This window comes from Berghia stephanieae, chromosome 1 (assembly GCF_034508935.2).
Source record: "Berghia stephanieae isolate SIO BIC M18660-M18661 chromosome 1, UCSD_Bste_1.3, whole genome shotgun sequence".
Classification (NCBI taxonomy): domain Eukaryota; kingdom Metazoa; phylum Mollusca; class Gastropoda; order Nudibranchia; family Aeolidiidae; genus Berghia; species Berghia stephanieae.
The window spans coordinates 126,814,823-126,837,329 of record NC_088360.1 but is presented as its reverse complement, the minus strand read 5'-3'; the positions used below and the strand labels follow the sequence as shown (position 1 = coordinate 126,837,329).

The 22,507-nt window shown below is 33.4% G+C and overlaps 2 protein-coding genes across 3 annotated transcripts in view; one reads left to right on the top strand and one right to left on the bottom strand.

The window, feature by feature from the left end:
• Nucleotides 1-6,287: 6,287 nt before the first annotated feature.
• Nucleotides 6,288-18,536, bottom strand: LOC144963072 (uncharacterized). The gene is made up of 4 exons (XM_078896703.1): nucleotides 18,414-18,536; nucleotides 12,113-12,574; nucleotides 10,297-10,381; nucleotides 6,288-9,373 (listed from the first exon to the last, which is right to left on the bottom strand). Exons 2-4 carry the CDS (start codon nucleotides 12,470-12,472, stop codon nucleotides 8,295-8,297), a joined length of 1,524 nt encoding a protein of 507 aa, XP_078752829.1. The 5' UTR covers nucleotides 12,473-12,574; nucleotides 18,414-18,536; the 3' UTR covers nucleotides 6,288-8,294.
• Nucleotides 13,488-22,507, top strand: part of LOC144963073 (uncharacterized) — a 9,627-nt gene continuing 607 nt past the window's right edge. Inside the window, exons 1-3 of one of the 2 annotated variants that reach the window (XM_078896705.1) lie at nucleotides 13,488-13,616; nucleotides 21,417-21,505; nucleotides 22,203-22,305. In XM_078896705.1, coding sequence (XP_078752831.1) covers nucleotides 21,424-21,505; nucleotides 22,203-22,305 — 185 coding nt within the window. In that variant the 5' untranslated portion in view covers nucleotides 13,488-13,616; nucleotides 21,417-21,423. Of the gene's footprint in view, nucleotides 13,617-19,761; nucleotides 19,890-21,416; nucleotides 21,506-22,202; nucleotides 22,306-22,507 lie in introns of those variants that run through there. The other variant, XM_078896704.1, reaches the window with a different exon arrangement.

Genomic DNA, 22,507 nt, shown 5'->3' with positions numbered 1-22,507 from the left:
CAGAGGTGGTTATTTTTTTTTTTCAAAGTTGAGCGTATATTATTGATATAAAAAAATGCTACCTTTTCGTTCGTCGCTTATGTTATATAAACTATCAACAAGTCACTTCAGTTTATTGCTTTCCTGCAGTCATTATAAATGACCTCGACCAAAACGACAGGTTTCCATTTTATTACTTTTTTTTTAATGATCAAATTAATAGGACTATGAATGACACTAACTGCCGGACTTATCAACTTACAGAATGTTGCATTGCTATTGCTATTTGTGAATTTACTGACCTTACCTCCCCCGCCTCTTTCTGTCATTGTCCGGTTATCGTGTCAAATTGGACATTCAAATTGAAGCATATATTTCCTTTCAACTTCTGTCTTCTCAAACATTTAACTTATGATATCGATAGTCAAATAGGTTACTTTATTTCATGTGAATAGTTTCAGATAAATGTACCACCACCACCCCCATCACCAAACAACCAACACCACTACTACTACTACTACTACTACTACTACTACTACTACTACTACTACTACTACTACTACTACTACTACTACAACTACTACTACTACTGCTGCTGCTGCTGCTGCTGCTACTACTTATCATCATCACCGTCATTATTAATCGGAATGTAAGTTGCAGAAATATAATTGTTAACTACAAACTAAAGTAATTAGCGATTCTTAGCATTTTCATCTCTCTCTCTCTCTCTCTCTCTCTCTCTCTCTCTCTCTCTCTCTCTCTCTCTCTCTCTCTCTCTCTCTCTCTCTCTGATATATATATTATATATATATATATATATATATATATAATATATATATCACTCTCTGTAATACATCCACACTTACTTTCTAGTTCGCTTCGCAGTGATAAGTCCATGTGCCTTAGTCTTTAGACAAATGCCACAACATCCGAAAGATTTAGCCTGCAATTGGCAATTGAAAATTCTTTTTTTTTTTCTCCATGCAACAGAAATCGATACAAATTCCAGGACACCCATCATCATCATGACATGGCTTATCCCTCCTGCACGTGGCCTCCGCAACTGCCAACTGAAACAAGCTTCTGTCCTACGCCATCCTTCTACATTCAGTCACTGGCTTATTCATGCATTCGCTGTCTTGTGACCATTGTTTGTTTGTTTTGTTTTTAAGGGTTTTACGGCTTGCAACACATTAAGGCCATATCAGCGCCAGTAAAAAGGAAGAAAATGGATTAGTAAAACGTTTTAGAATTACAATTAAAGCACCTAAGAAAAGGTAAGACAAGGGGGAATTGGTTAAATAAGAAACAGGTGCAGATTCCAAGAGCACACTATCAGTGTACTTAGTTTGAGATCACCTAAAAGTCTCATCCAAACACAAGCACAGGTCCCAACTAAGAGGAATACACTCAAATGTTTTACAAATCAGATATAATATAAAGAAAACATAATACAGTGCATAACAGAGAGATGATTTACAAGGAACAAAATATCATATCCCAAAACTAACTATACACTTGATTGTTTCCCTCTCAACCAGGGCATCCGGCCAGGACCAGGACAAAACCAAGTAATCTCATTCCAAGACAAAGACAGAAAGCAAGTTGGAAAACAGATATAAGGGGATAGAAGACAAATACTTACCTCCCTGCCCACTATGGGAGGTCAAGAACCCTACCCAGTCTTGTGACCATCTTCTGCTTGGTCTCCCTCTCCCTCTTTTACCCTCCACAACACAATACCCTCTCGACATTTTTTTTTCATGGGCGTCATGTCTCTTGATATGACACCCATAACTCAATAAACAAACTTTGTTGAATCTCATCTTGTTTTCAATTTCACAAGAGTTTCATAACTTGTCCTACAAATCGAAGTTATACCTGAGCCAGTATTAAGAAAAAAAAAAAAAAAAGAAAGAGAGAAAGAAAGAAAAAGAAGATGCCGAAGAAGATCTTAATAATACAAGTGTCCGAGGAAAAAGGAGTTTAGATGTGTCGAATCCGATTATCGCTCAAGTTCCAGTTCAAGATTAGCAGCAATAAAAAAAAATAATTTAAAGGCCAATCCAAACAATGTGATTCAAAAGATACATGTCATTTATTAAATATTCAAATTCATTTCCATGAAAGAAAACAACTGCTTTCAACACAATAAAAATGCATAAGAAATAATATAAATTTTATTAAACTTTTTTAAATCGCTCAATTTTATGTAAATTGGTAGAAAATGCAATAATCACGAATAAGTTTGTTATCAGAAGTTTAACAGCTGTTGCAACATGATAGAGACAATAATAAAGATTGTGATAGGGCACTTAATTATACAGATTTAAAAGTTATCTCTGTGCGTGGACACTGACTTTTCAGTCGTGAGCTCTTACAATAATAGAAAATAAATGATGACATTTCAAACACACACACACACACACACACACACACACATACATATACATATATATATATATATATATATATATATATATATTATATATATATATATATATATATATATATATATATATATATATATATACTCAAAAACCCTAAATGTAATTATTTTTCTATTTTTAAAGATCTTAGCCAGGACCAGAGCAAAACAAAGTACCGTAGTCTTTATTGCAGTACAAAGACAGATTGAGGCAATATATGAGGGAAATCAAGGATCCCCATTCATCACGTAATATCAGCATACCCATCACTTTTCGAAAATCAGGGCCTGCTCAAAGAAAGCATAGAAATGGATCCCAGGCAATGAAAACTACCAATGCAGCTTGCTTGAAGCCACCAAGAAGTATTACTAAGATCCAGCAAAAAATCTCAATGTAACGTCTGTTTTCCAGAACAACAACAACAAAAACACATATTTATATTTGCAAAATTACAGTATTTGGTTGGTTAATTTTAGAGCCTAGATATATACGGAAACATGGAGAAGATCAGTAGAAAGAGAAATAACATCCTTTGGATGGATCTGTAGGGAGGTTCGAAAAAAACAGAGGACAGAGGTGCTCCTTACTTATGACCTTATGATGAGTTCATAAAGTGAGTTTGTAAGTTTTAGAAGTAAAAGAGGCCTGGCGATCCCTGCTTGTGACACTTCTATGTCACCTCAGCACCCAAGACTGAGAGGAAGGTGGAACACAAAAACCAAAGAACAGTTAAATTTATTTAGACCAGTGCCTGCATAACGGTTGGGTCCAAGGCATCTGAAAGACAGTATTAAACGAGGAAGTCACATAAGTAGATCCCATAGACAAGTTTACTATATTGTGCCCAGCCTAGGGCCACCGAAAGTCTAGTACAGATGCCGGTACATGATTCAAATAAAAGGAAACACATGTTCACATTCCATGTTCCCTCATGGAAAAAATCCAGCCAGGATTTGTGCAAAACCAAGCTGTAACATATCTGAACAGGGAAAATTTTTGTTTGATTGTTTATAGTTTTTTTACGACACTTGTAACAATATAATATAAGGTCATTTCAACACCAGTAAAAAGGAAGACGATAGAGAAAAAGTTGTAGATCTGAAGTTAAAAGTAAGACAAGGGAACTTGTTTGAATATGGAACAGAGGATTCCACGGGAAGTCCATCAATATGACCTATTTTGGCATTATCTAAACGTCTCATCTCTCTTTGCACGAGCAAAGGATCCCATTGAAAAGGATGCACTCAAATGTTTACATATTCAAAACTAATTATAAAAGTACATAACACAGAGATGATTTACAGGGGGAAAATGGCATTTCTCAACAAAAAAAAAATGTATTATATATTTTACTGTCTCCCTCCCAGCTATGGATCCTCACCAGAAACAGGGGGAAAAAGGAGCAATTTAGACGAGAGAAACATGGAAAGAGAAAACATATGCGGAACAGAAGATAGCAAGTGACCTCTCTGCCCACCATGGGCAGACAGGAATCCCACCCAGAGACAAGGACAGAAAAACACTAAAAAAGTATAAACAGGTGGGAAAATACTGGTAGACCCTACCAACATACCCCATCATCTACATAGCTGATATGACACTATTTTGTACTCAAAAGAATCAAACAAGATTCATTTTAAACAATGACAAAACCAGATGACATATAGAAAAGTAGAAAAGAGAGCTAGAGAGGACCAACAGGTAACTTGTAACTTACAACAGTTTAAGGTATTATAGCAGGTATCCAATCGAAAAAGGATAACTCTGGAGAGAAATTGGAGATTATTGACTTACTCTGCCGATGAAAGCTAAAACAAAAAAGGTAATAAAAAACAATGATAAATGTGTCTGTATAAACATAAATTGAGCGGATTTTTAAATGGTTTCTCTCTCGTGAACAATTGTAGTGTTGATTGACATTCTTCTGAGGTCATAAAGAGCACATGTTATTATAAATTTGATCATAAAAAATTTTTTTAATGTGTATAACATGTATTACTATTACATAATTATAGTTGGTCACTTTTAATTTTATGAAAATAAAGACAATTTTATTCATTACAACTCTTAAAACGCAAACATATTCATTACATTAAAATTGTATTGTTGAAATAACTGACATAGTTAATATAAAACTTTTGTCATGTATCTGACAATAAGTCACAGAGGCAGTTGTGACAACTCATCACATTCAAATCTGTATTTTATTTTCATCTGTGGACGGAATTTATTTGTGGATTAGCAGTAGAAATACATTTTTCATACTTATACTTAAAAAACATGGTCAGAAATTCTGTTAATCCGAAACTCTAAAAACTAGGCACAAGTGTTTAAGATTATTGCAAAATTTCCAATCAGATGGCTGAAGTCTGTAGCTTTGTCCACACTACATTTAGACACTTTGGAAAACTACTCCTGCTATTCTTCCGGTGCCAGTCTCTTAGCTCCTGAATCATTTATCAATATGCATAATTCAAATTAGCAAAATTTATTCAAATTTCTACAAATATTCTGAAATCTATCTGTTTGTAAGGACTTTTTTAATTGGCCTTTCGTCCCAGCCAAATTTAAACAATTCACTTTGCAAAAATGTTTAATTCATAAAACTAAATTTATTTATTTTTGGTTATGCTTGTTTGTTTGCTTTTAAGGGTTTTACGGCGCTTGCAACACATTAAGGTCATTTCAACGCCAGTAAAAAGGAAGAAAATGGGATAGTCAAAAGATCTAGAATTACACTTAAAACACCCAAGAAAAGATAAGACAAAGGAGAATTAGTTCAAATAGGAAACAGATGTAGATCCAAGAGCACTTAGTACTTAGTACACAAAGTACTTAGTTTGAGATCACCTAAAAGTCTCATCCAGACACAAGCACAGGTCCCAACCAAGAGGGATACACTCAAATGTTTACAAATCATATAATATGTAAACAAAACAATACAGTGAATTATAGAGAGATGATTTACAAGGAAAAAAATTATCATCTCCCAAAACTATACATTGGATTGTTTCCCTCCCAGCTAGGGTATCCGGCCAGGGCCTGAACAAAACAAAGTAATCTCATTCCATGACAAAGACAGAAAGCATGTTGGAAAACAGATAAAAGGGGAAAGAAGAAACAGTAAGAGCCTCCCTGCCCACTATGGGAAGTAAGGAACCCCACCCAGATATTTCTGGTTAAATTAACAAATTACATTGAAGGGCCCTAATCACTCTGCCTGTTACACAATTGATAATATTGGAACTCAAAAAACAACAACTGTAAAAAACCCTTTCATAAATAGTTATTCATTAGAGAAAATAATTTGATCGTGAAACTTTACTATACCCCGATGGATAAATGCACCTATTATATACTACAAATATACACTTTGGATTATATTAACTTTATTTACAAAGAACTTGAGAATAATTCTGTTAAAAAAGAAAGGTAGACTAAATTTTTTAAAACAGAAAATAAAGGAGAAAAAAATCTTTATAAATATTCTTTTTTAAATCAGCAAACTTCCATTATGAATACTAATCATGAAGATGTCCTTACTACGACGGCAAATATGCTGGTATTTGTGGTGAAGCGGATATGCTTCTGATTCTTTTTGTCTTAAGCAAGATCCCTGAGTTCTCACCCTGCAAGGTATCATTGGAAAACCTTTTTTATCTCAGGTCGCAGACTTTATGTTATCCACCAAGAGAAATAATATTTTTAAGCACGTACTTGGATCACAGTAACAAAAATATTGAATCAGCACTTACATAAATGTGGTATTTATCTATTGTGCTCTTGTTTGTTTTATTTATAATATATATATATATATATATATATATATATATATATATATATATATATATATATATATATATATATATATATATATATATATATCACCTGAGAAAGGCCATTTTCGGCCATTTCAACATTATTAAAAGGGGAGGTGATACGAGTTACATATCTTCAACAACAAACATATACAATTTTTACAAAAAGCAAAATATAGGTTGCTTAGAAATTTATCAAAAGTGCATCCTAAACGTATGTCTAGCCAAAGACCACACTGACCACACTAACACTGGATTGCTTCTCTATTGGCAAGGAATCCGAGCTAGAAACAGGATAAAACCAGATACTCTTGTTCCACAACAAGGATAGACAATAAAACAAAATGGGACAACTAGAACAGAGAAGAGAAGCCAAGCTTAATATCCTCCACTGCAGAAAGAGGTCATTATTACAAGGATGTTCATTCACCCAAGAAATATATTTTGTGAACAAGAAAAACTGGAGCCTATTGTAAGAGTAAGATGCAGTCATGACAATTAAACGAAACCACAAAATAGATTTAACTAATTTTCATTCAAAATATCCAGATAAATAAACCAATTAAATTTTATCTCCTTTTTTTATTGCATTATTTTCACCACAGCAGTAAAAAGTGATGGAAGATATCAGTTGGCATAAACTTCACTTTTCCAATTGTTCTACAAAAATTACATGCCATTTAAAATATGCAGTACGGTACAGTGCAGAGCATATATATCGACATCATACTAACATTGACAATACATCAAAGTCCTTTTTTTCTGTCTATATATTTAAGCTTAATAAACAAAAACCTTGTAATCGACATAAATTTTACAAGACGACAGTTTTGTTTTGTTTTTTCTAGGGAGATTATTGCTAATATCGATTCATCACTATGTCGTAAATATAAGTCTTCTGGTAAAATTTATGTCGATAATGAGATTGTCAGAATTTCAATCAGACGACAAATGGCTATTAAGTTACATTTTACCACAGTCCCTATGATGTTGATGTATTTCTCTTAAAAAAACAAATTACGCCCATCCATTATGCTATCATAAGATACTGTTGCCTAGATAAATTATCAAACAAGAAGTCTGATGTCAACAGGAATCACCCATGTTGTCCAAGTGAGCAAATTGGGGGTTAATAATCTTACCCTAGGAAAAAAAAGAAAGTGCCTGAAGCAGGGCTCGAACATGGTACCTTTCGAATCACAATCTAAACCACTCGGCCACTTCGGCCCCTGTATATCTCTACCCTGCAGTGTAATCTATTGCATCCCATGTGACCCACTGTCTCAGCCTTGCAGCATTTCAGGGTGAACCAGGCCATGAAAATAAAAATTAAAGCCCCATTAATCAGAACTGCAACAACAACAAATGAGTTTTATTTTTATCTCAAAAATTGTTTTTTCAAAGAACAAATTCGACTCAAAAGTGTCGTAATTAAAATTTTTAATTTAATCTGGTCCACCATTTCATATTACCAGATTGCAGGGTGGGTAACATACTATCTCTTCTCTGTTCTAGTTGTCACATACTATATCTAAATAATAAGACCACCCATAGTTTCCTTCAAACCACAATTTCATACTTTTCAACATTTCCAATAATTGAAAAAAAAAAAATATCTTTTAAATGGAAGAATTCTCTCTTTCATGATTGAAACTTAATTTGCTTGAGTAGCAATAACAATACGAAAGATAAAAAATATAAAAATCAAAATAAAGAAACTAAAAAAATACTTTTAAAAACTTCATGATTAAGAATATTTCTGATAATCTGCTAATTTGAAAAAAACAAGAAAGGTTGATAGGATCTCATTCCACCTTTTACAAACATCTTTTAAAAAAGGAAATTCTCTCTCTTCCACGAGAGAAGCTTAATTTTCTTGAACTTCGATAACAAAACAAAACAAAACAAAAACAAAAAAATTAAAACAAAAAATAAAATCTTTAAAAAAAAATAGCAATATATAAAAATGATTTCAAACATAATTGTTGTATTATGGCTCATTCATACACAATTTATTTCTGAATTAGGGTAGATCAGCACTCTATCTATTCTAAGGCAAGTCTACACATTATGACTGGATATCTGGTGACCCATTCATAACAATGGTTTGTTGAGATGGTGATTCCTCTGCTACAGTAACAGGCTCAGAAGGCAACTCATTCACTGTTTCTACAAGGTCAGATGGTTTTCTGTAAATGTGTGGCATTCGTGGTCTTTGCACTTCATTATTTACGAAAAAAGAATTGTGATGGACCTTTATGTGTTTCTTGAGATGACTGCTGCTGTAAAAACGTTTTTCACACCAAGAGCAACCATATGGCCTATCACCTGTGTGCAATCTCATGTGACTGACCAAGGTACTTTTGGCATTGTAAGCTTTCCCACAAATAGAACATTCAAACGGTCTCTCTGGGCTGTGAATACGCATGTGTTTGGTAAGGTGGCTCTTAGCACTGTAGCCTTTCCCGCATTCAGAGCACACATGGGGCAGGTCTCCAGTATGAAGCCTCATATGAGACTGAAGATCTCCCGACTGAGAAAATGCCCGAGTACAAAAAGAACAGATGAATGGTTTTTCTCCTGTATGAGTTCTTATATGAGCATCCAGATGACTTTTTCTAACAAAATCCTTCCCACATTCAGTACATACATGGGGTCTTTCTCCACTATGAATTTTCATGTGATTACGCAAACTTCCATTTTGACTGAAATATTTTCCACATGTAGGGCACTGAAACCTTTTCTTATCCAAATGAATACCCATGTGGATGTGCATGTTACCACTCTGACTAAATGCTTTGTCACAGATTTTGCATTTGAAAGGCTTTTCATTTGTATGGATTCGCATATGTGCATGCAAGTTACTTGGTTGCCTAAAAGTTTTCTCACACAATGTACATTTGAATGGACGTTCATCTGTATGGGTCCTCATATGATGCTTAAGGTAATCACAGGATGCTAACAATTTATCACAAATTCCACACTGAAATGGTTTTGGCTTCTGGTAATTTCTGGGTCGTTTGGCACCTGAGTTCTGTTGTGTTGAATCTCTTTCAACATGATGATTAAAACGTGATTGATGATAGTTTAAACGCTTTTCTGTTGTAAAAGGCAAATAGCACACTGGGCACGCATGACTGGGATTGACTGGAAAAAAATTTAAAAATTTAAGAACAAAAATAGTGCATAAAAATTGAGAACAAAAATGAAAATTTTGGTATCAAGATACATCCACTTGCAAATAATAATAAAATAAGCCTGTAATAGAATGAATACGGGAATCTGAAATAATATTGCCACATTTATATGTATTGAATGTTTGCACAACTTTTGAATTAGTACTTTTGTTCTTCATTATGTCAATAAACTTGATTGAATCTAGTCAAGGGCAGTTTTCCTTTTCACAAAGACAGGCCTAAATAGTACTTACTCCCTAGTCCTGGATGGATTTCAAGCCATGTCAATCTGGCACTAATTTCCAATTGATTTATTTCACAACTATATTAGCTTTTGCATTCAATTTTCTGGATAGCCAAGTCCCCTCACACTCTCTTGCAAGGGCGCCATCAAAATTGTTATGTTGCACAACTAAGTTAATAAGTGCTTGGACAATTCAAAATACAGACATGAAAATAATCATGTATCAACAGCCATACTTGACAGCTAAGATGAGATAATTAAAATCTTAAACTTCACATTAAAAAAAGCAAAAGCTTTTGCTTTGAAGAAATGAAAATTTAGCATGCTGAAAGAAAGGCCTAGGAATCACAAGTGTTGATGAATATTATCAAATAAAGCAGTTCAACAAGACAGAATAATAATAATAATAATAATAATAATAATAATAATAATAATAATAATAATAATAATAATAATAATAATAATAATAATAATAATAATAATAATAATAATATTAATATTACTTATATTAAATAGATTAATCAACAATAATATTGGCAAAAACATGTTGGAATTTATAAATTACTTATAAATGATATTTTTAAATAATTGATAAAAATATAAAACATGAATCAGCAGTATATAATCATCCCTTGAAGTTGATAACCTACCTTCAGAAGCTTCTTGGTTATTGGCATTGTCAATATCATCTACACAGGGTTCGCTATCAAAATTACCATTGACTTCCTTGCACACCTAAGTAGAAAAAAAAAGAAAAAATGTTGTTTAAACACTATGATAATTAAATAGTAGAAAATGTCTCAAAACATTGTTCACACACAAAGGTATTGAATGACTCGGACGGTGGAGTTCGTGTCAAAACAGTTTCAATCAGAAAACAAAATTTTAAATAAGCTATTCACTTCATTTTAAATTGTTTACTTTCAACAGGTTTTAAAAATTTGTACAACAATATGGTTCATTTACCTTAAAAATACATGATACATTATCATAATGGCTGCAACAAAGAACTTCCCAGTCCGTGGTAAAAGATAACTTGCTGTGTCAAAAAATGCTTTTATCAATAAATTCCTAAAAAGTTTTAATCAAACAGTAGGAGCTTAAAAGGGAAAGGGTCAGTTTTAAAACGTAAAAAAGTTTTTTGTTTTTTTTTTAAAACCCAAAAACAACTGAGTGTATAGAGAGAGATTTTATAATTATAGAATCTCTCTAGTTCATAGAAGATTGTGACCGAAGGTTTTTTTTTTTCTTTTTTGTAACTTTTGCCATAAAAAGATGATATTAAGTTAATTCAAAGAGAGAATTATAAAAAAATAGTTTTCCTCCATTTCTCTTGACATGAATAATAAAACCATTGCAAATAAGGCATCGAAAAGAGCCAGAGGAAAGACCATACTTTTTTGTTTTCACCAATATCAGACAGGCAGTAACAAAATGCCGTGATGTGATGTATTTGAGACAATCTTAAGTCATTTCAATATTATTTAATTGGAAAAAAAAAAAAACTGAAAAATTTTATTTAAAGAGTATTGGGAATAAACCAAAATACAATCAAATAAATTTGATAATGAAATGATTGTTTCGAATTCTTTTTCTAACATCTCAGTTCCCCACCATAGCACATGACCCTGTTAGAACTTACTGCTGCTGTATTTTTGAGTGCTTCTCTCTCAACATTAGCGTGCTTGCACAATGACTCTTGCTTTCAGACCTGTGGGTTTCTGGTTTAAGTGCCGCTGTAGGCAGCACATGAAGAGTCCTTAGAAAACTGTTTACTCACATTCTCTCACCAAACATGTGTAAAATGAGTACCTGGTCAGTAACAGCATTACCTCTGTTGTAAAAAAAATTGTAATAGTGCCTTGCAGGCATCATATCTCACACTACATGTTAAATTGCTGTTGGTTTGGGACCCTTGTAAAGCGCTTTGAGAAAATTTATTGGATATTGCAAATTTAAAAATTCAGTTTGTTAATTTACTCATTTTATACTCATACTACCCAGTCTCTCACCTACTTTTGCTACCTTACTAAACTATTGTGTGCCAATCTCTCAGTTTCTGGGTTACTTGTCAATATTCAAATAAAAAAAGAAAGAAAAGAAAAGATAAAAAAAGAAAGAAAAGAAAAACTTTTTTTAAAAAAGAAAAGAAAAGAAAAAAAAATCGTGATGACAGGTTATTGAGTCATTGTACCTTGATTGTTTTTTATTGTTTTTTTAAAAGACAATATTTTTTGGACCATTACTTAATCTGGTATTATGTTGGTATGAAGCAGATGACAAAATGTGATTTTAAATTTCAAATTCTCAGAAAAATGCAATTTCAGTTTTAAAAAACATCGTTGCCTCATTAACATACTGAATTCCTTAAAAATACAGAAAATTGGCAACCCTGACACTTTTGACGAATATATGAGATTGCATTTTCAAGACAACCTTATACATCATTAAAGATGAAAACCATACCTTCTCAATTATTGAAGATACAGAACCTATCTCAGCACAGGTACTCAAATGATCAGTCCCTGAATGACCTGCAGTTGAATGTTCATCATTTCTTTTCAAATCAGGATTGGGATCATCAGGGAAGAAAACGGCCCTGAAATCTTGTAAACAATCCTGGGCTAATTTGGACTTGGTTTCATGTTCAAATGTACTGCCTTCCCTGATATTGCTGCATTCAGCCTCATTGAGCTGATTTTCTAGAGACACTATTTCACTCTCAGGGACTTCTTGAAGTTCCATAGAATCAAAAATGGAATCCACACAACTCTGATGAGACAAATTATGTTTCTGGAAGTTCTCCATGTTGCTGGATTTTATCATTGGAAGAAGATCAGTATTTTAAAAGAACATTTATTTGCATTTTCTTCAGATCCAATGAAACTCATGAAATCCTCTTGTTTAAGGTTCAAGACTAACGATTTCCTGTAATGAAAGACAGAAAATGAAACGTTTAAAACTGAACAAGTGTTTTAACTAAAAAGAGACCAGTGCAACTGACATATCTTGTGAGATAAGATATATAGATTTAAAATTTATGAGATGATTTGAAAGGGGGGGGGGGGGGGGGGTTCCACAGGAGTAAACAAATGCAAAGGCAGAGATGATTTCTTCTCTCTAAGAAGAGTGAACACAAAGTTTAAAAAAAAGAGAAGATTAAAGATTCAGCAATCGATGTGACTTTCACATATTTTCTTTCTTCTATCTAAGAAGAGAGATTTTTATGTCAAATAAGAGATAAAGATTAAAGCAAAGGTTAAAAAAATAAACATTAAACGATGTGACTTTCACTTATATCAAATTGAAGTACATCAGCTAAAAAGAATTTGCATGATAAAACAATAAACAAAATAAATTTTTTAAAAACACTGAGTAGAGAAAATTTGAAAAGAATTTATCTAATAATGATAAGTCTGGAAACTACCTCGGCTGTAAACTTGTCATATTTTTATTTTCAAGTTAGCTTCTTTTGATAGCTGAGGGGTGAGGGTTAAATTATCTTACCATCTCAAACTATTACCATTTTTAAAAAATTAGATATGATATATACTTATTAGTTTAACGTAAAAGCAAATGTTCTTTGCTAAGCAAGACACGAAATAATGGAAAAATGATCCTATATTGTCATTATAGATATTAAATTCATTTTTCACATAAAACTTGACAATTAGATTGTTGTATATTACACCCTGTCACTAAATATACCAATACCATAAATGAAAGTAAAAAATACTTCAATAGTACAAATGACAACCTGCCACTGATAGCTTTATCACAGATAATATCACAATCAGGGCTTCATCACAAAAAGGAATACAAAATGTTTCATTATTAATATTAAATATGCAGTGTATCAAATTAGTATAAGTATATTAGAAGTGGTGTATATAAAACAATACTATATAAGCGAGTAACTCCAACATTAGAGTCAGTTAGACATATCACAAAGTCTGAAACATTTCTACATGTGAGTACTTCTAATTATTATTATCTTGATTTGAAATTGAAATCTTTTCTTGCATAGCTGTTTCTTTAACTTTAATGTAGTCAAGTATAACATTTAGTTTTTAATGATTTGCATTTTAAATTTACTGTAAAGGTGTTAATTTATTGGAATGTCTTTGAATCATAACCAAGATCAGCGAATAATCTAATAACATCAACAAATTTTTAAAAAAATAATAATTTGAGATATCAAGAGGAGAAAATAGTAATATTATGCCAATACCAATATTTTTTTTTAAATGTATATAAGTATACACACAATTATTTATGATAGCTAACTATTTATTGAAAATCAAGCAACATAAGAAAAAAAAGTACAGGAGATAAATGCTTCCATCATAAACAATACATCTAATATTCTGATTTGAATTTTGTAACAAATGTGATGACCACCATTTGGCCATTGGTGATCGATCAAAGTAAAGCTTATGCAGGTTGCTTGATAACCTTCCAGAAATTCTGCCTGAGGATAATGACTGATTTATTTTTAGGTAGAGATTTTTCGACCATCCGTAACTGGATTATTTGCTGGGTATTTCATTCCCCTATTTGTAACTGCTTTAGCCAAAACAGCTGCTTTTGTTGTATATAAATGAGAATACTACCCTTTCCTTGCCCTGGCTGAGATGGAAACAGTGATTTTTATTTTTTTCAAGTTGTTCTTTTTTTTTCTGGGGACAACATTTTATAAAATTGGAATATAACCTTCCTTTTAGATAAGATTTTCCTTTTGGATGTTATGTATTTTGTAACCACTGATTGATGTTTCACTTAGATCATTTAATGTAGACTAATATGCTTTAAAAGTCTTTTTAAAATAACTCTTCAAGAAATTTTTATAAAAAGGAAAAATTCGAAACCAGCCTATAATTTTGACGTTCATTCTGTTAAATGTACTCTTTCTTCAATAGGGGTTTTACAAAAATCAATATGCCTTCACTTAAATGAAAAAAAAAACAAAAAAACAAAATGATATTTGTACTTCAGCTTTCTCTGCAGCTTTTTAATTCTTCAAAACTTTAGTTCATTAAAAATATCAAAGTTTTTAAAAACTCATTTTAAACCTCACCTTCCATTTCTTTGTTTATAAAGTGACGAGGTCAGTTCCCAAATTAAGCTGTCCTGATATACTAAACAACTTTGGAAACATGGCATGACCCATTTTGCAAAAACTTTCTGCTTGAAAGTAATATTAAGCACTGGCTTTCAGGAAGAAGAATTTACAAATATTCAGTTGTCGATTTAAGGTGACAATACCAACACTCAAGGTTTTATTATAATGTTTATTTTGGTTGAAAAGAATTGTTTTACATATTTGAACAAGGCAGACTGAGGTTAGAAGTAAAATGAGACACAAACATGATAGTTAAGGTTGTTGCCGATTTTCTGCATAAATAATAACCTCCATATTTATATCTTAAAAGATAATTATCTTTATATTCCCATGAGTGTTAAAAAAGTAAAATTTCTAACAGATTGTAATAACAAACACATCGAGAGTTGAACCACCCACACCTATATATCTAATTATAAGCTATAATTAGCAATTAGACTCCCTGACCTTTTCAAAACGAGATCAACCAATCAGATTACATCATACTTTAGTTGTATTAAGATTTTATACACCAATGTGCATTTTCATTGATATAAATATAAATCCTTTAAGATCTTTTATATGAAAATAATAAACACTGTGTACACATATGGTCATTTTGAAAAGCTATACGTTGAAAATCGAGTAAAACTGAAGATATTGTAAAATCATACATGACAAAACAATTTCAGACACATATTAGTATTAGGTGATGCCCTCTTTGAACCAATTCCCTTTTGTCTTCTAAGTTCTTCTTCTTCATCATCACCAGGTTAAGGCAGCTCGCGCCATCTTGTTGCATATCCCATTTTCTTCCTTTTTACTGGCCCTGAAATCACCTAAATGTGTTGCTAGAGTGTCATATTAGTATTAGGTGATGCCCTCTTTGAACCAATTCCCCTTTGTCTTCTAAGTTCTTCTTCTTCTTCATCACCAGGTTAAGGCAGCTAGCGCCATCTTGTTGCATATCCCATTTTCTTCCTTTTTACTGGCCCTGAAATCACCTAAATGTGTTGCAAGCGCCGTAGACAAACAATCGAATGGATTTAATTTTGCCAAGGAATTTAAATTTAAGCTGGATTATACGCCCTTTACTGTGCATGAGAAGACCATAATAATGGTGAAGTTAGCAGTATTTTTTCTGCCTTTTAACCATTAACATCCAAAGAATATGGTAGGGGTCTTTTACCTGTCATGATTTGCGATGAAGGAGTGTCCTCTCCCAAGATTTTACCGTTTGAGAATGAGACCAATGCACAGAGAAATGTACAAAAATGTATTTTGTTTTTTAATATTGGGGGCGATTGGGGGAGGGGGGTGCACACTTGACACATTAAGAAAAAATATACTGTGAACTGAAATTAGGCTATGACTATGATAGTATGACCTATTCTCAAAAATTTGAGAGTATTCCTCTCAGTCTCAGTGGGATCCTGTGCTGGAGTCTTTTAGGTGCTCTCAAGCTAAGAACACTGATAGTGTGCTCCTGGAATCTACATCTGTTCCCTATTGGAACCTAGTCCCCTTTTAGCTTCCAAATATGTTTAAATAAAAAATTCAGTAAAATCTTTATGAAAAGAAGATAATAGCAATAAACAGTTTTCCAAAATATATTATTGCATGAAAACAAATTAATTTTGAAGATCTTACTAGCAAAATAATCCATAAATAAACCAAAAATTCAAACTTAAAATAACACTCCCAAGACATCAAAAATAATCCAAAAATAATCAGTTTGGATTAAAATAATAAATTTCAACTTCAGAAGTGGCCAAATAGAATCTCATGTAGACAAACACAAGAGAGAAATTCCATAAGCTCCTCGTAGCATCTTTTTCAATTAGTATTCTCACAGTGGATCTTTTGTCAGGCATTTATTTATTCAATTTGTCAATATATAGTACTAGTATTTTTAAAAACTCTAGAAGAAATCTTGATAGATTAGTGAAAGTTTAAAATTTCTTAACATGACCATTGACATTGCCATTGTTTTGGTTCTCTGCTGCCATTTTGTCGTTGACGTATTGAAAGGTAATGCTAAGCAGTCCTAGGGCTTTTTTAAAAAACGAAGTGACTATTTCTCTGAAAGCTCTGGACAATAAACTTGATCTCTATTTCTCCAAACGGTTTCCGCTCTCAAGATTTTTTTGGTTATTTGCGAGAGTGTCTGTATGAATGGTGACTGTGTATGCATTTTTGGGGGTTTTCTTTTGCCAGTGCTTGGGTGCTCTGTCTTTTATTCCCAACTTTCTGTTAGATATCTATCTTGAGTTTGTGCTATTCCTGTCCTTCAACCTCTGTTCCCGTCTTGAGACTTTGGCTTTGTTATTTAGGTTTACTTCTGTTCTCTCTTTGATAGTGCAGCGCGAAGTGCAAAAGTGAACGCGCCATGGAGTATTCGCGATAGCACAAATTTTTGATAAAATCCGTCTTTGTCAACAATATGACTAAAAAACACTAGCTTGGTGATTCGTGAGAATTCTCTATCCACTCTTATTGAGCATCTAATTATAATAAATTGAGCTTTTTATAGCGAAATATCCACTAAATGTGCTCAAAGCGCTTTACAAGGGGTCCATGGTCAACAGCAACATTTAACATGTAGGATGGGACATGACACCTGTAAGGCGAATTTACAATTTTTCGGACAAAGTGACAAAGACAACGCTGTTAACGGCCAGGTACTCATTTTACACCTGAGTACGGTGAGAGAATGTGAGTAAAGAGCCTTTTCCAAGGACTCAACTATGCGCCGAGCGCAAGGCTCGAACCTAGGACCTTCCGATCAGAAAGCGAGTGTCATACCACTAGACAACTTAGCCGCACTATTGCATCGACATCGCGTCCAAAACCCATCAGCTACTGGAGGCTAGCCAACCATTTGGAGAAATAGAGTTCAAGTTTATTTTCCTGAGCATTCAGTCAGAGAAATAGAGCTGGCCTTTTAAAAAATAGGGTTAGCTCCAGGCCCATTTCGGAGGATTTTTTTTCTATTACTAATACTATTAGTATTAATTAGTTAATCATAATTATAGGTCTTCTTTGTCTTTAATCTTTAGTAAAGGTCCTGTTCCTAGGGGCTAGGGTGTTTGTTTTTCCATATCATTATAAATTATTGGTTAAAATAAAGTAAAAAGGTACAAGTACAGGTTTTATTAAAGGAATACTTGGGTTGTTTCCCTTAGTGCGAGGGGTTTACAGAAGGCCTCCCAAAAAAATTGTTATTGATAAAAAAAACAAAAATTAGAATCACGATTCTCCTCTAACTCAATCACCAATCTTAATCTTAGTCTTAGTGAAGTGAGAATGAGAGGACTAACTTCGCTGAACGTTCACCAGGTGAGAATAGCCAATAGCCCTCCATTGGTCTAATCTCACCCAGGATGAGAGGGCTACAGTTTCGCTACTCTCACCCCGGGTGAGAATAGAGGCAGCCTTTTTGTAAACTGGTGAACTTGACACCTTAAACTTAAACTCGGTAAGACCTTATTAACTTCAGTCAGTCTCAAACTCAAACTCGAACTCAAATAATAGAAATGGGAAATGAAAATGGTATCATAATTACACAATTTGAATGTGATTTGAGAACAAAAGAATAGCATTGTACCAAGCCATCCAAATTGAACAAATCACGAGAATGAAAGTCAAAACAAATCGGTAACTTACATTTATACTTGCTCAGCTGTGACCATAAATCTCAATGAAACAGTTTCAAAGAGTCCCTGCGTCCATTTTGTTGCAAAATTCGATTGAACTGTGACCTTCGGATCTTGTTCCGGGTCAACATCTTACCTTGATCCAAAAAAAAAAAAAAAGAAAAAAAAAAAGGAAAAGGCCACTTTATTATTCATTTTTCTGAATGCTCTTATTTTTATAGAAGGAACTAAGTTGACGTCACTCTGCTCTTTGTTATTATTTTCAGACAGCTTGTTAGTAATAAGCTCTCAGTAAATTATAGATATTAATCAGACTATAAATGTTACACATAGTTTTGTGAGTTGCTTTGTTAGATATGGCTGGCGGATGTTTTGAGAATTTTACATAAACACATAGCATCAATGTTTTCCACGCATTAAGAAAAGTAGCACTGTCAAGCCATTTTATAGACAAACGGGGCCGGGGTTTATCCCAGTTACGTGAAATAGACAATATCAATTACGGGCTCTCATATGGATAGGACGCTATCTATAGCAAAGTACTTTCCGCTTCTCTAACAAAACCAGCTACCCAATCACTGCTGGGTGGACCGAGTGGGGAGGGGTCAGAAGAAAAAAATCTCGACTGCATCCGGTATCGATCTTGGTCCCTTTGTGTATGAATCGAGTGCTGTGCCAACTGAACTATCTGGACCCCCATTTTCTAAGCATTTGTCTCGTAAAAGAGGACGTAAAACATTTTAAAACATGACACCAATATTAAATAGAATGAATGCAAACTATGGTCGACAGAGATTTAATTCCTCTGGGATTTATGAATGGTTCATCCTTTTTATCCACATAATGTTGTACAATTTTGATTTAATACTTTTCAACGCGTTAATCTATTATTCGTCGTCAATTTCATATATTATTGTGGTTGGCACACGGGCCGGGGTTTATCCCGGTTTCTATAGGGTGAAATAGACCATAGTAATTGCCGGCTCTTCTATGGATAGGACGCTAGGCTAGTTTATAGCAAAGTATGAAATACCTTAATGATATATTATATATATATATATATATATATATATATATATATATATATATATATATATATATATGGGGGGGGGGGTAGAAGTGGCCGAGTGATTAAGACATTGCATGGTGACCCGGAAGGTCCCAGGTTCGGGCCCCGCTTTAGGCACTTTCGTTTTTTTCCCTGGGCAAAATTATTAACCCCCAAATTGCTCACTTGGACAACATGGGTGATTCCTGCCTGTTGACATCAGACATCTTGTTTGATGAATTATCTATATTATTCCTTCGTGGAATGACTAGGCGACAATATCTTATTGGTGTCGTGGCGGAAGGGCATAATTTATTTATTTTTAAATATAGATATATCACGTCATATATTTTTAAAATATATCTTATAAAACAACTAGAAATTTCCAGTGGTGTTGCGATAAATCATGAATCATGAGTTTAGCACAGACGACAGTAGGTAAAATCCTTCATTACTATGCACTAAGCACAAGGAGCTCTTACACGATGACTAAGCACTATGCACAGTGTCGATATTGTTGTTTTGTTTTCCTGATATTATAATAATAATATATGATACGTGAAATCAACGACGAATTGTCAGTTTTGACTTTACATTGGCATTTGTGATCCTATGTAATTCTTCTCACCAACATTTACGATTTATTGAATAATTTCAGCAAATGTATTCAACATGCCCTTCGAGATTATGTAATTACTACGCATTGTTGTAAAGGGCATTTAAATGTTACTGAGCATTTTTCTTTGCGGGTTTTGGTCTTTTTTATTATTTTTTTTTTTTTTTACATTTGTTTGTTGTTGGTTTGTTTTAGTTTGTTTTGTTTGTTTTTTGGGGGTTTTTTTTTTCTATATATTGTTGGGTTTTTTTTATTGTTCTTATTTATGTTTGTCTTTTCATTGGGGGAGGGGGGATTTTTAAAAATTTAGATTTTTGTTTGGTTCGTTTTGATTTTGTTTGTTTGTTTGTTTTGTTTGTTTTGTTAGTTTGTCTTTGTTGTTTGTTTGTTTTTGTTGTTTTTGTTTTTTTTTTGTTGTTTTTTTTTTTGCGGGGGTGGGGGGTTTGAGGGGGGTGGGGGTTTGAGGGGGGGGGGGGGGTTGAGGGGGGGGGGAGTTGGGTTGTTTTTGTTTTTTTTTTGTTGTTGTTATTTTTTTATTTGGTCTGTATTTGGGGAGGGGGGGGGGTTCTTTTGGGCCTTTTTGGGGGGTGGGGGAGAGAGAGAGAGAGAGAGAGAGAGAGAGAGAGAGAGAGAGAGAGAGAGAGAGAGAGAGAGAGAGATGCGTATTTATATTTACAGGTCTGCATGATGAACGCAATCATCGGCTTGTTTTAACAATGTTGTAATGTATCGTATCGTATATATCGTCTTTACGAAAAACAGTTTAAAATTTATAACCAAAGATTCCAAAAGTATAACTCATTCAAAAATGCTATTGACAGGGAGTTCCATTACTTAAAATATGCATTTGATGTTTTCTAAGTGTTATATTTTTGATTGCTCATGATATAAAGGATCATCATGGCTAAGATCATACCAGGTCAATCTTTTTCACTGGCTATTTAAAGGTCTTTGACCGACGTGTAGGTACTTATTTGCAGGTCTGATAACCTCAAATTATTATGGTCTCCTTGATGTAATGGAAACACTCTCAAACCAACCCAAAATCTTGTCCATTAAAACAATGTTAAAGCCTGGTTAAAGCCCATCGGTTATCAGACCTGCAAACACGTGCACGTCGTCTTTGACCTGAACAACCCTATGATATTATAATAATTATGAATGTTGTGTTGTGAGCATTTGCATTACATCAATGAGTTCATCAAAATTCAGGTTATCAGACTCGTAAATATGGACCTACACTTCGATGAAATAATTTGGAGGGGGGAGGGGGGGGCGGGGATGAATGTCATAAAATTATTACCCCCTATACGAAATAAGTCTTCTTTGATTTCTTGTTTATATTATAGCTTCACAATGCGTGCCCTTATTGTCGCCCTTGTTCTGGTTACTGTCATCGCTGTAGTCCAGTCCAAGATACCAACCACTGAGGGAGAAGGTAAGAGTTACTTCATATTGCACTGTTATTGTAATGTAATCTATGCAGTAAAAGATATTCTACACAGCGTCAAGAGGCACTGACCTTAATTAAGAATGGGCTTCTTTTCCCCCGGGTGTACTTACAGGGTAACATGAAGTTAAAATGTTTCTTTGTTATTGTTTGTTTCTGTGCGTTTTCATTATTTTTAAAATCTATCTTTGGCTTTTTTTTTGGTTTGTTGTTTATTTATTTTATTATTATGTTGTTGTTGTTGTTTTTGTTTTATATTTCGGGGGGGGGGGGGGGTTGTTGGGTTGTTGGTAATTTTCTTTTGGGATTTTTTCCCTTTTATTTTTTTTTTTTTTGTTTTTTTTTTTTTGTTTTGTTTGTTTGTTTCTGTTTTTGTTTTATTTTGTTTTTGTATGTAATTAGTTTGGGGTTTTTGTTATCGGAGATATGATTATTTAAAAGTAGTAGTAGTAGTAGTAGTAGTAGTAGTAGTAGTAGTAGTAGTAGTAGTAGTAGTAGTAGTAGTAGTAGTAGTAGTAGTAGTAGTAGTAGTAGTAGTAGTAGTAGTAGTAGTAGTAGTAGTAGTAGTAGTAGTAGTAGTAGTAGTAGTATAATCATTACGACCGTCTGTATTTTCATCATCTATTGATATTGATATAAACCATTTTACATGCAATTCATAATACCAATCTATTCTAAACCAAAGGATGCCCCGATGGCCACTCACCTGGATCGAAGTTTGACAAGAAGCCAGGCTGTAGCCAATGCATCTGCCACAGGAACCCTGCTGATGGCCACTTCTGTCGCCAGTGAGTTAATGGATAACGAAGAAATCATAACCTTTTAATATTCAGTCTTTAACAAGACAAGAAGGTAAGATATAGATAGAACGAGGATGACGTCACACAGGCCTTTGTTATTGTTTTTTGCCATCCGCGTTTGTGAGTTGTTCTCACTAAACTGTATTAACCAGACTATAAAAGTTCATGGTTACACAGAGTTTTGTGTGTT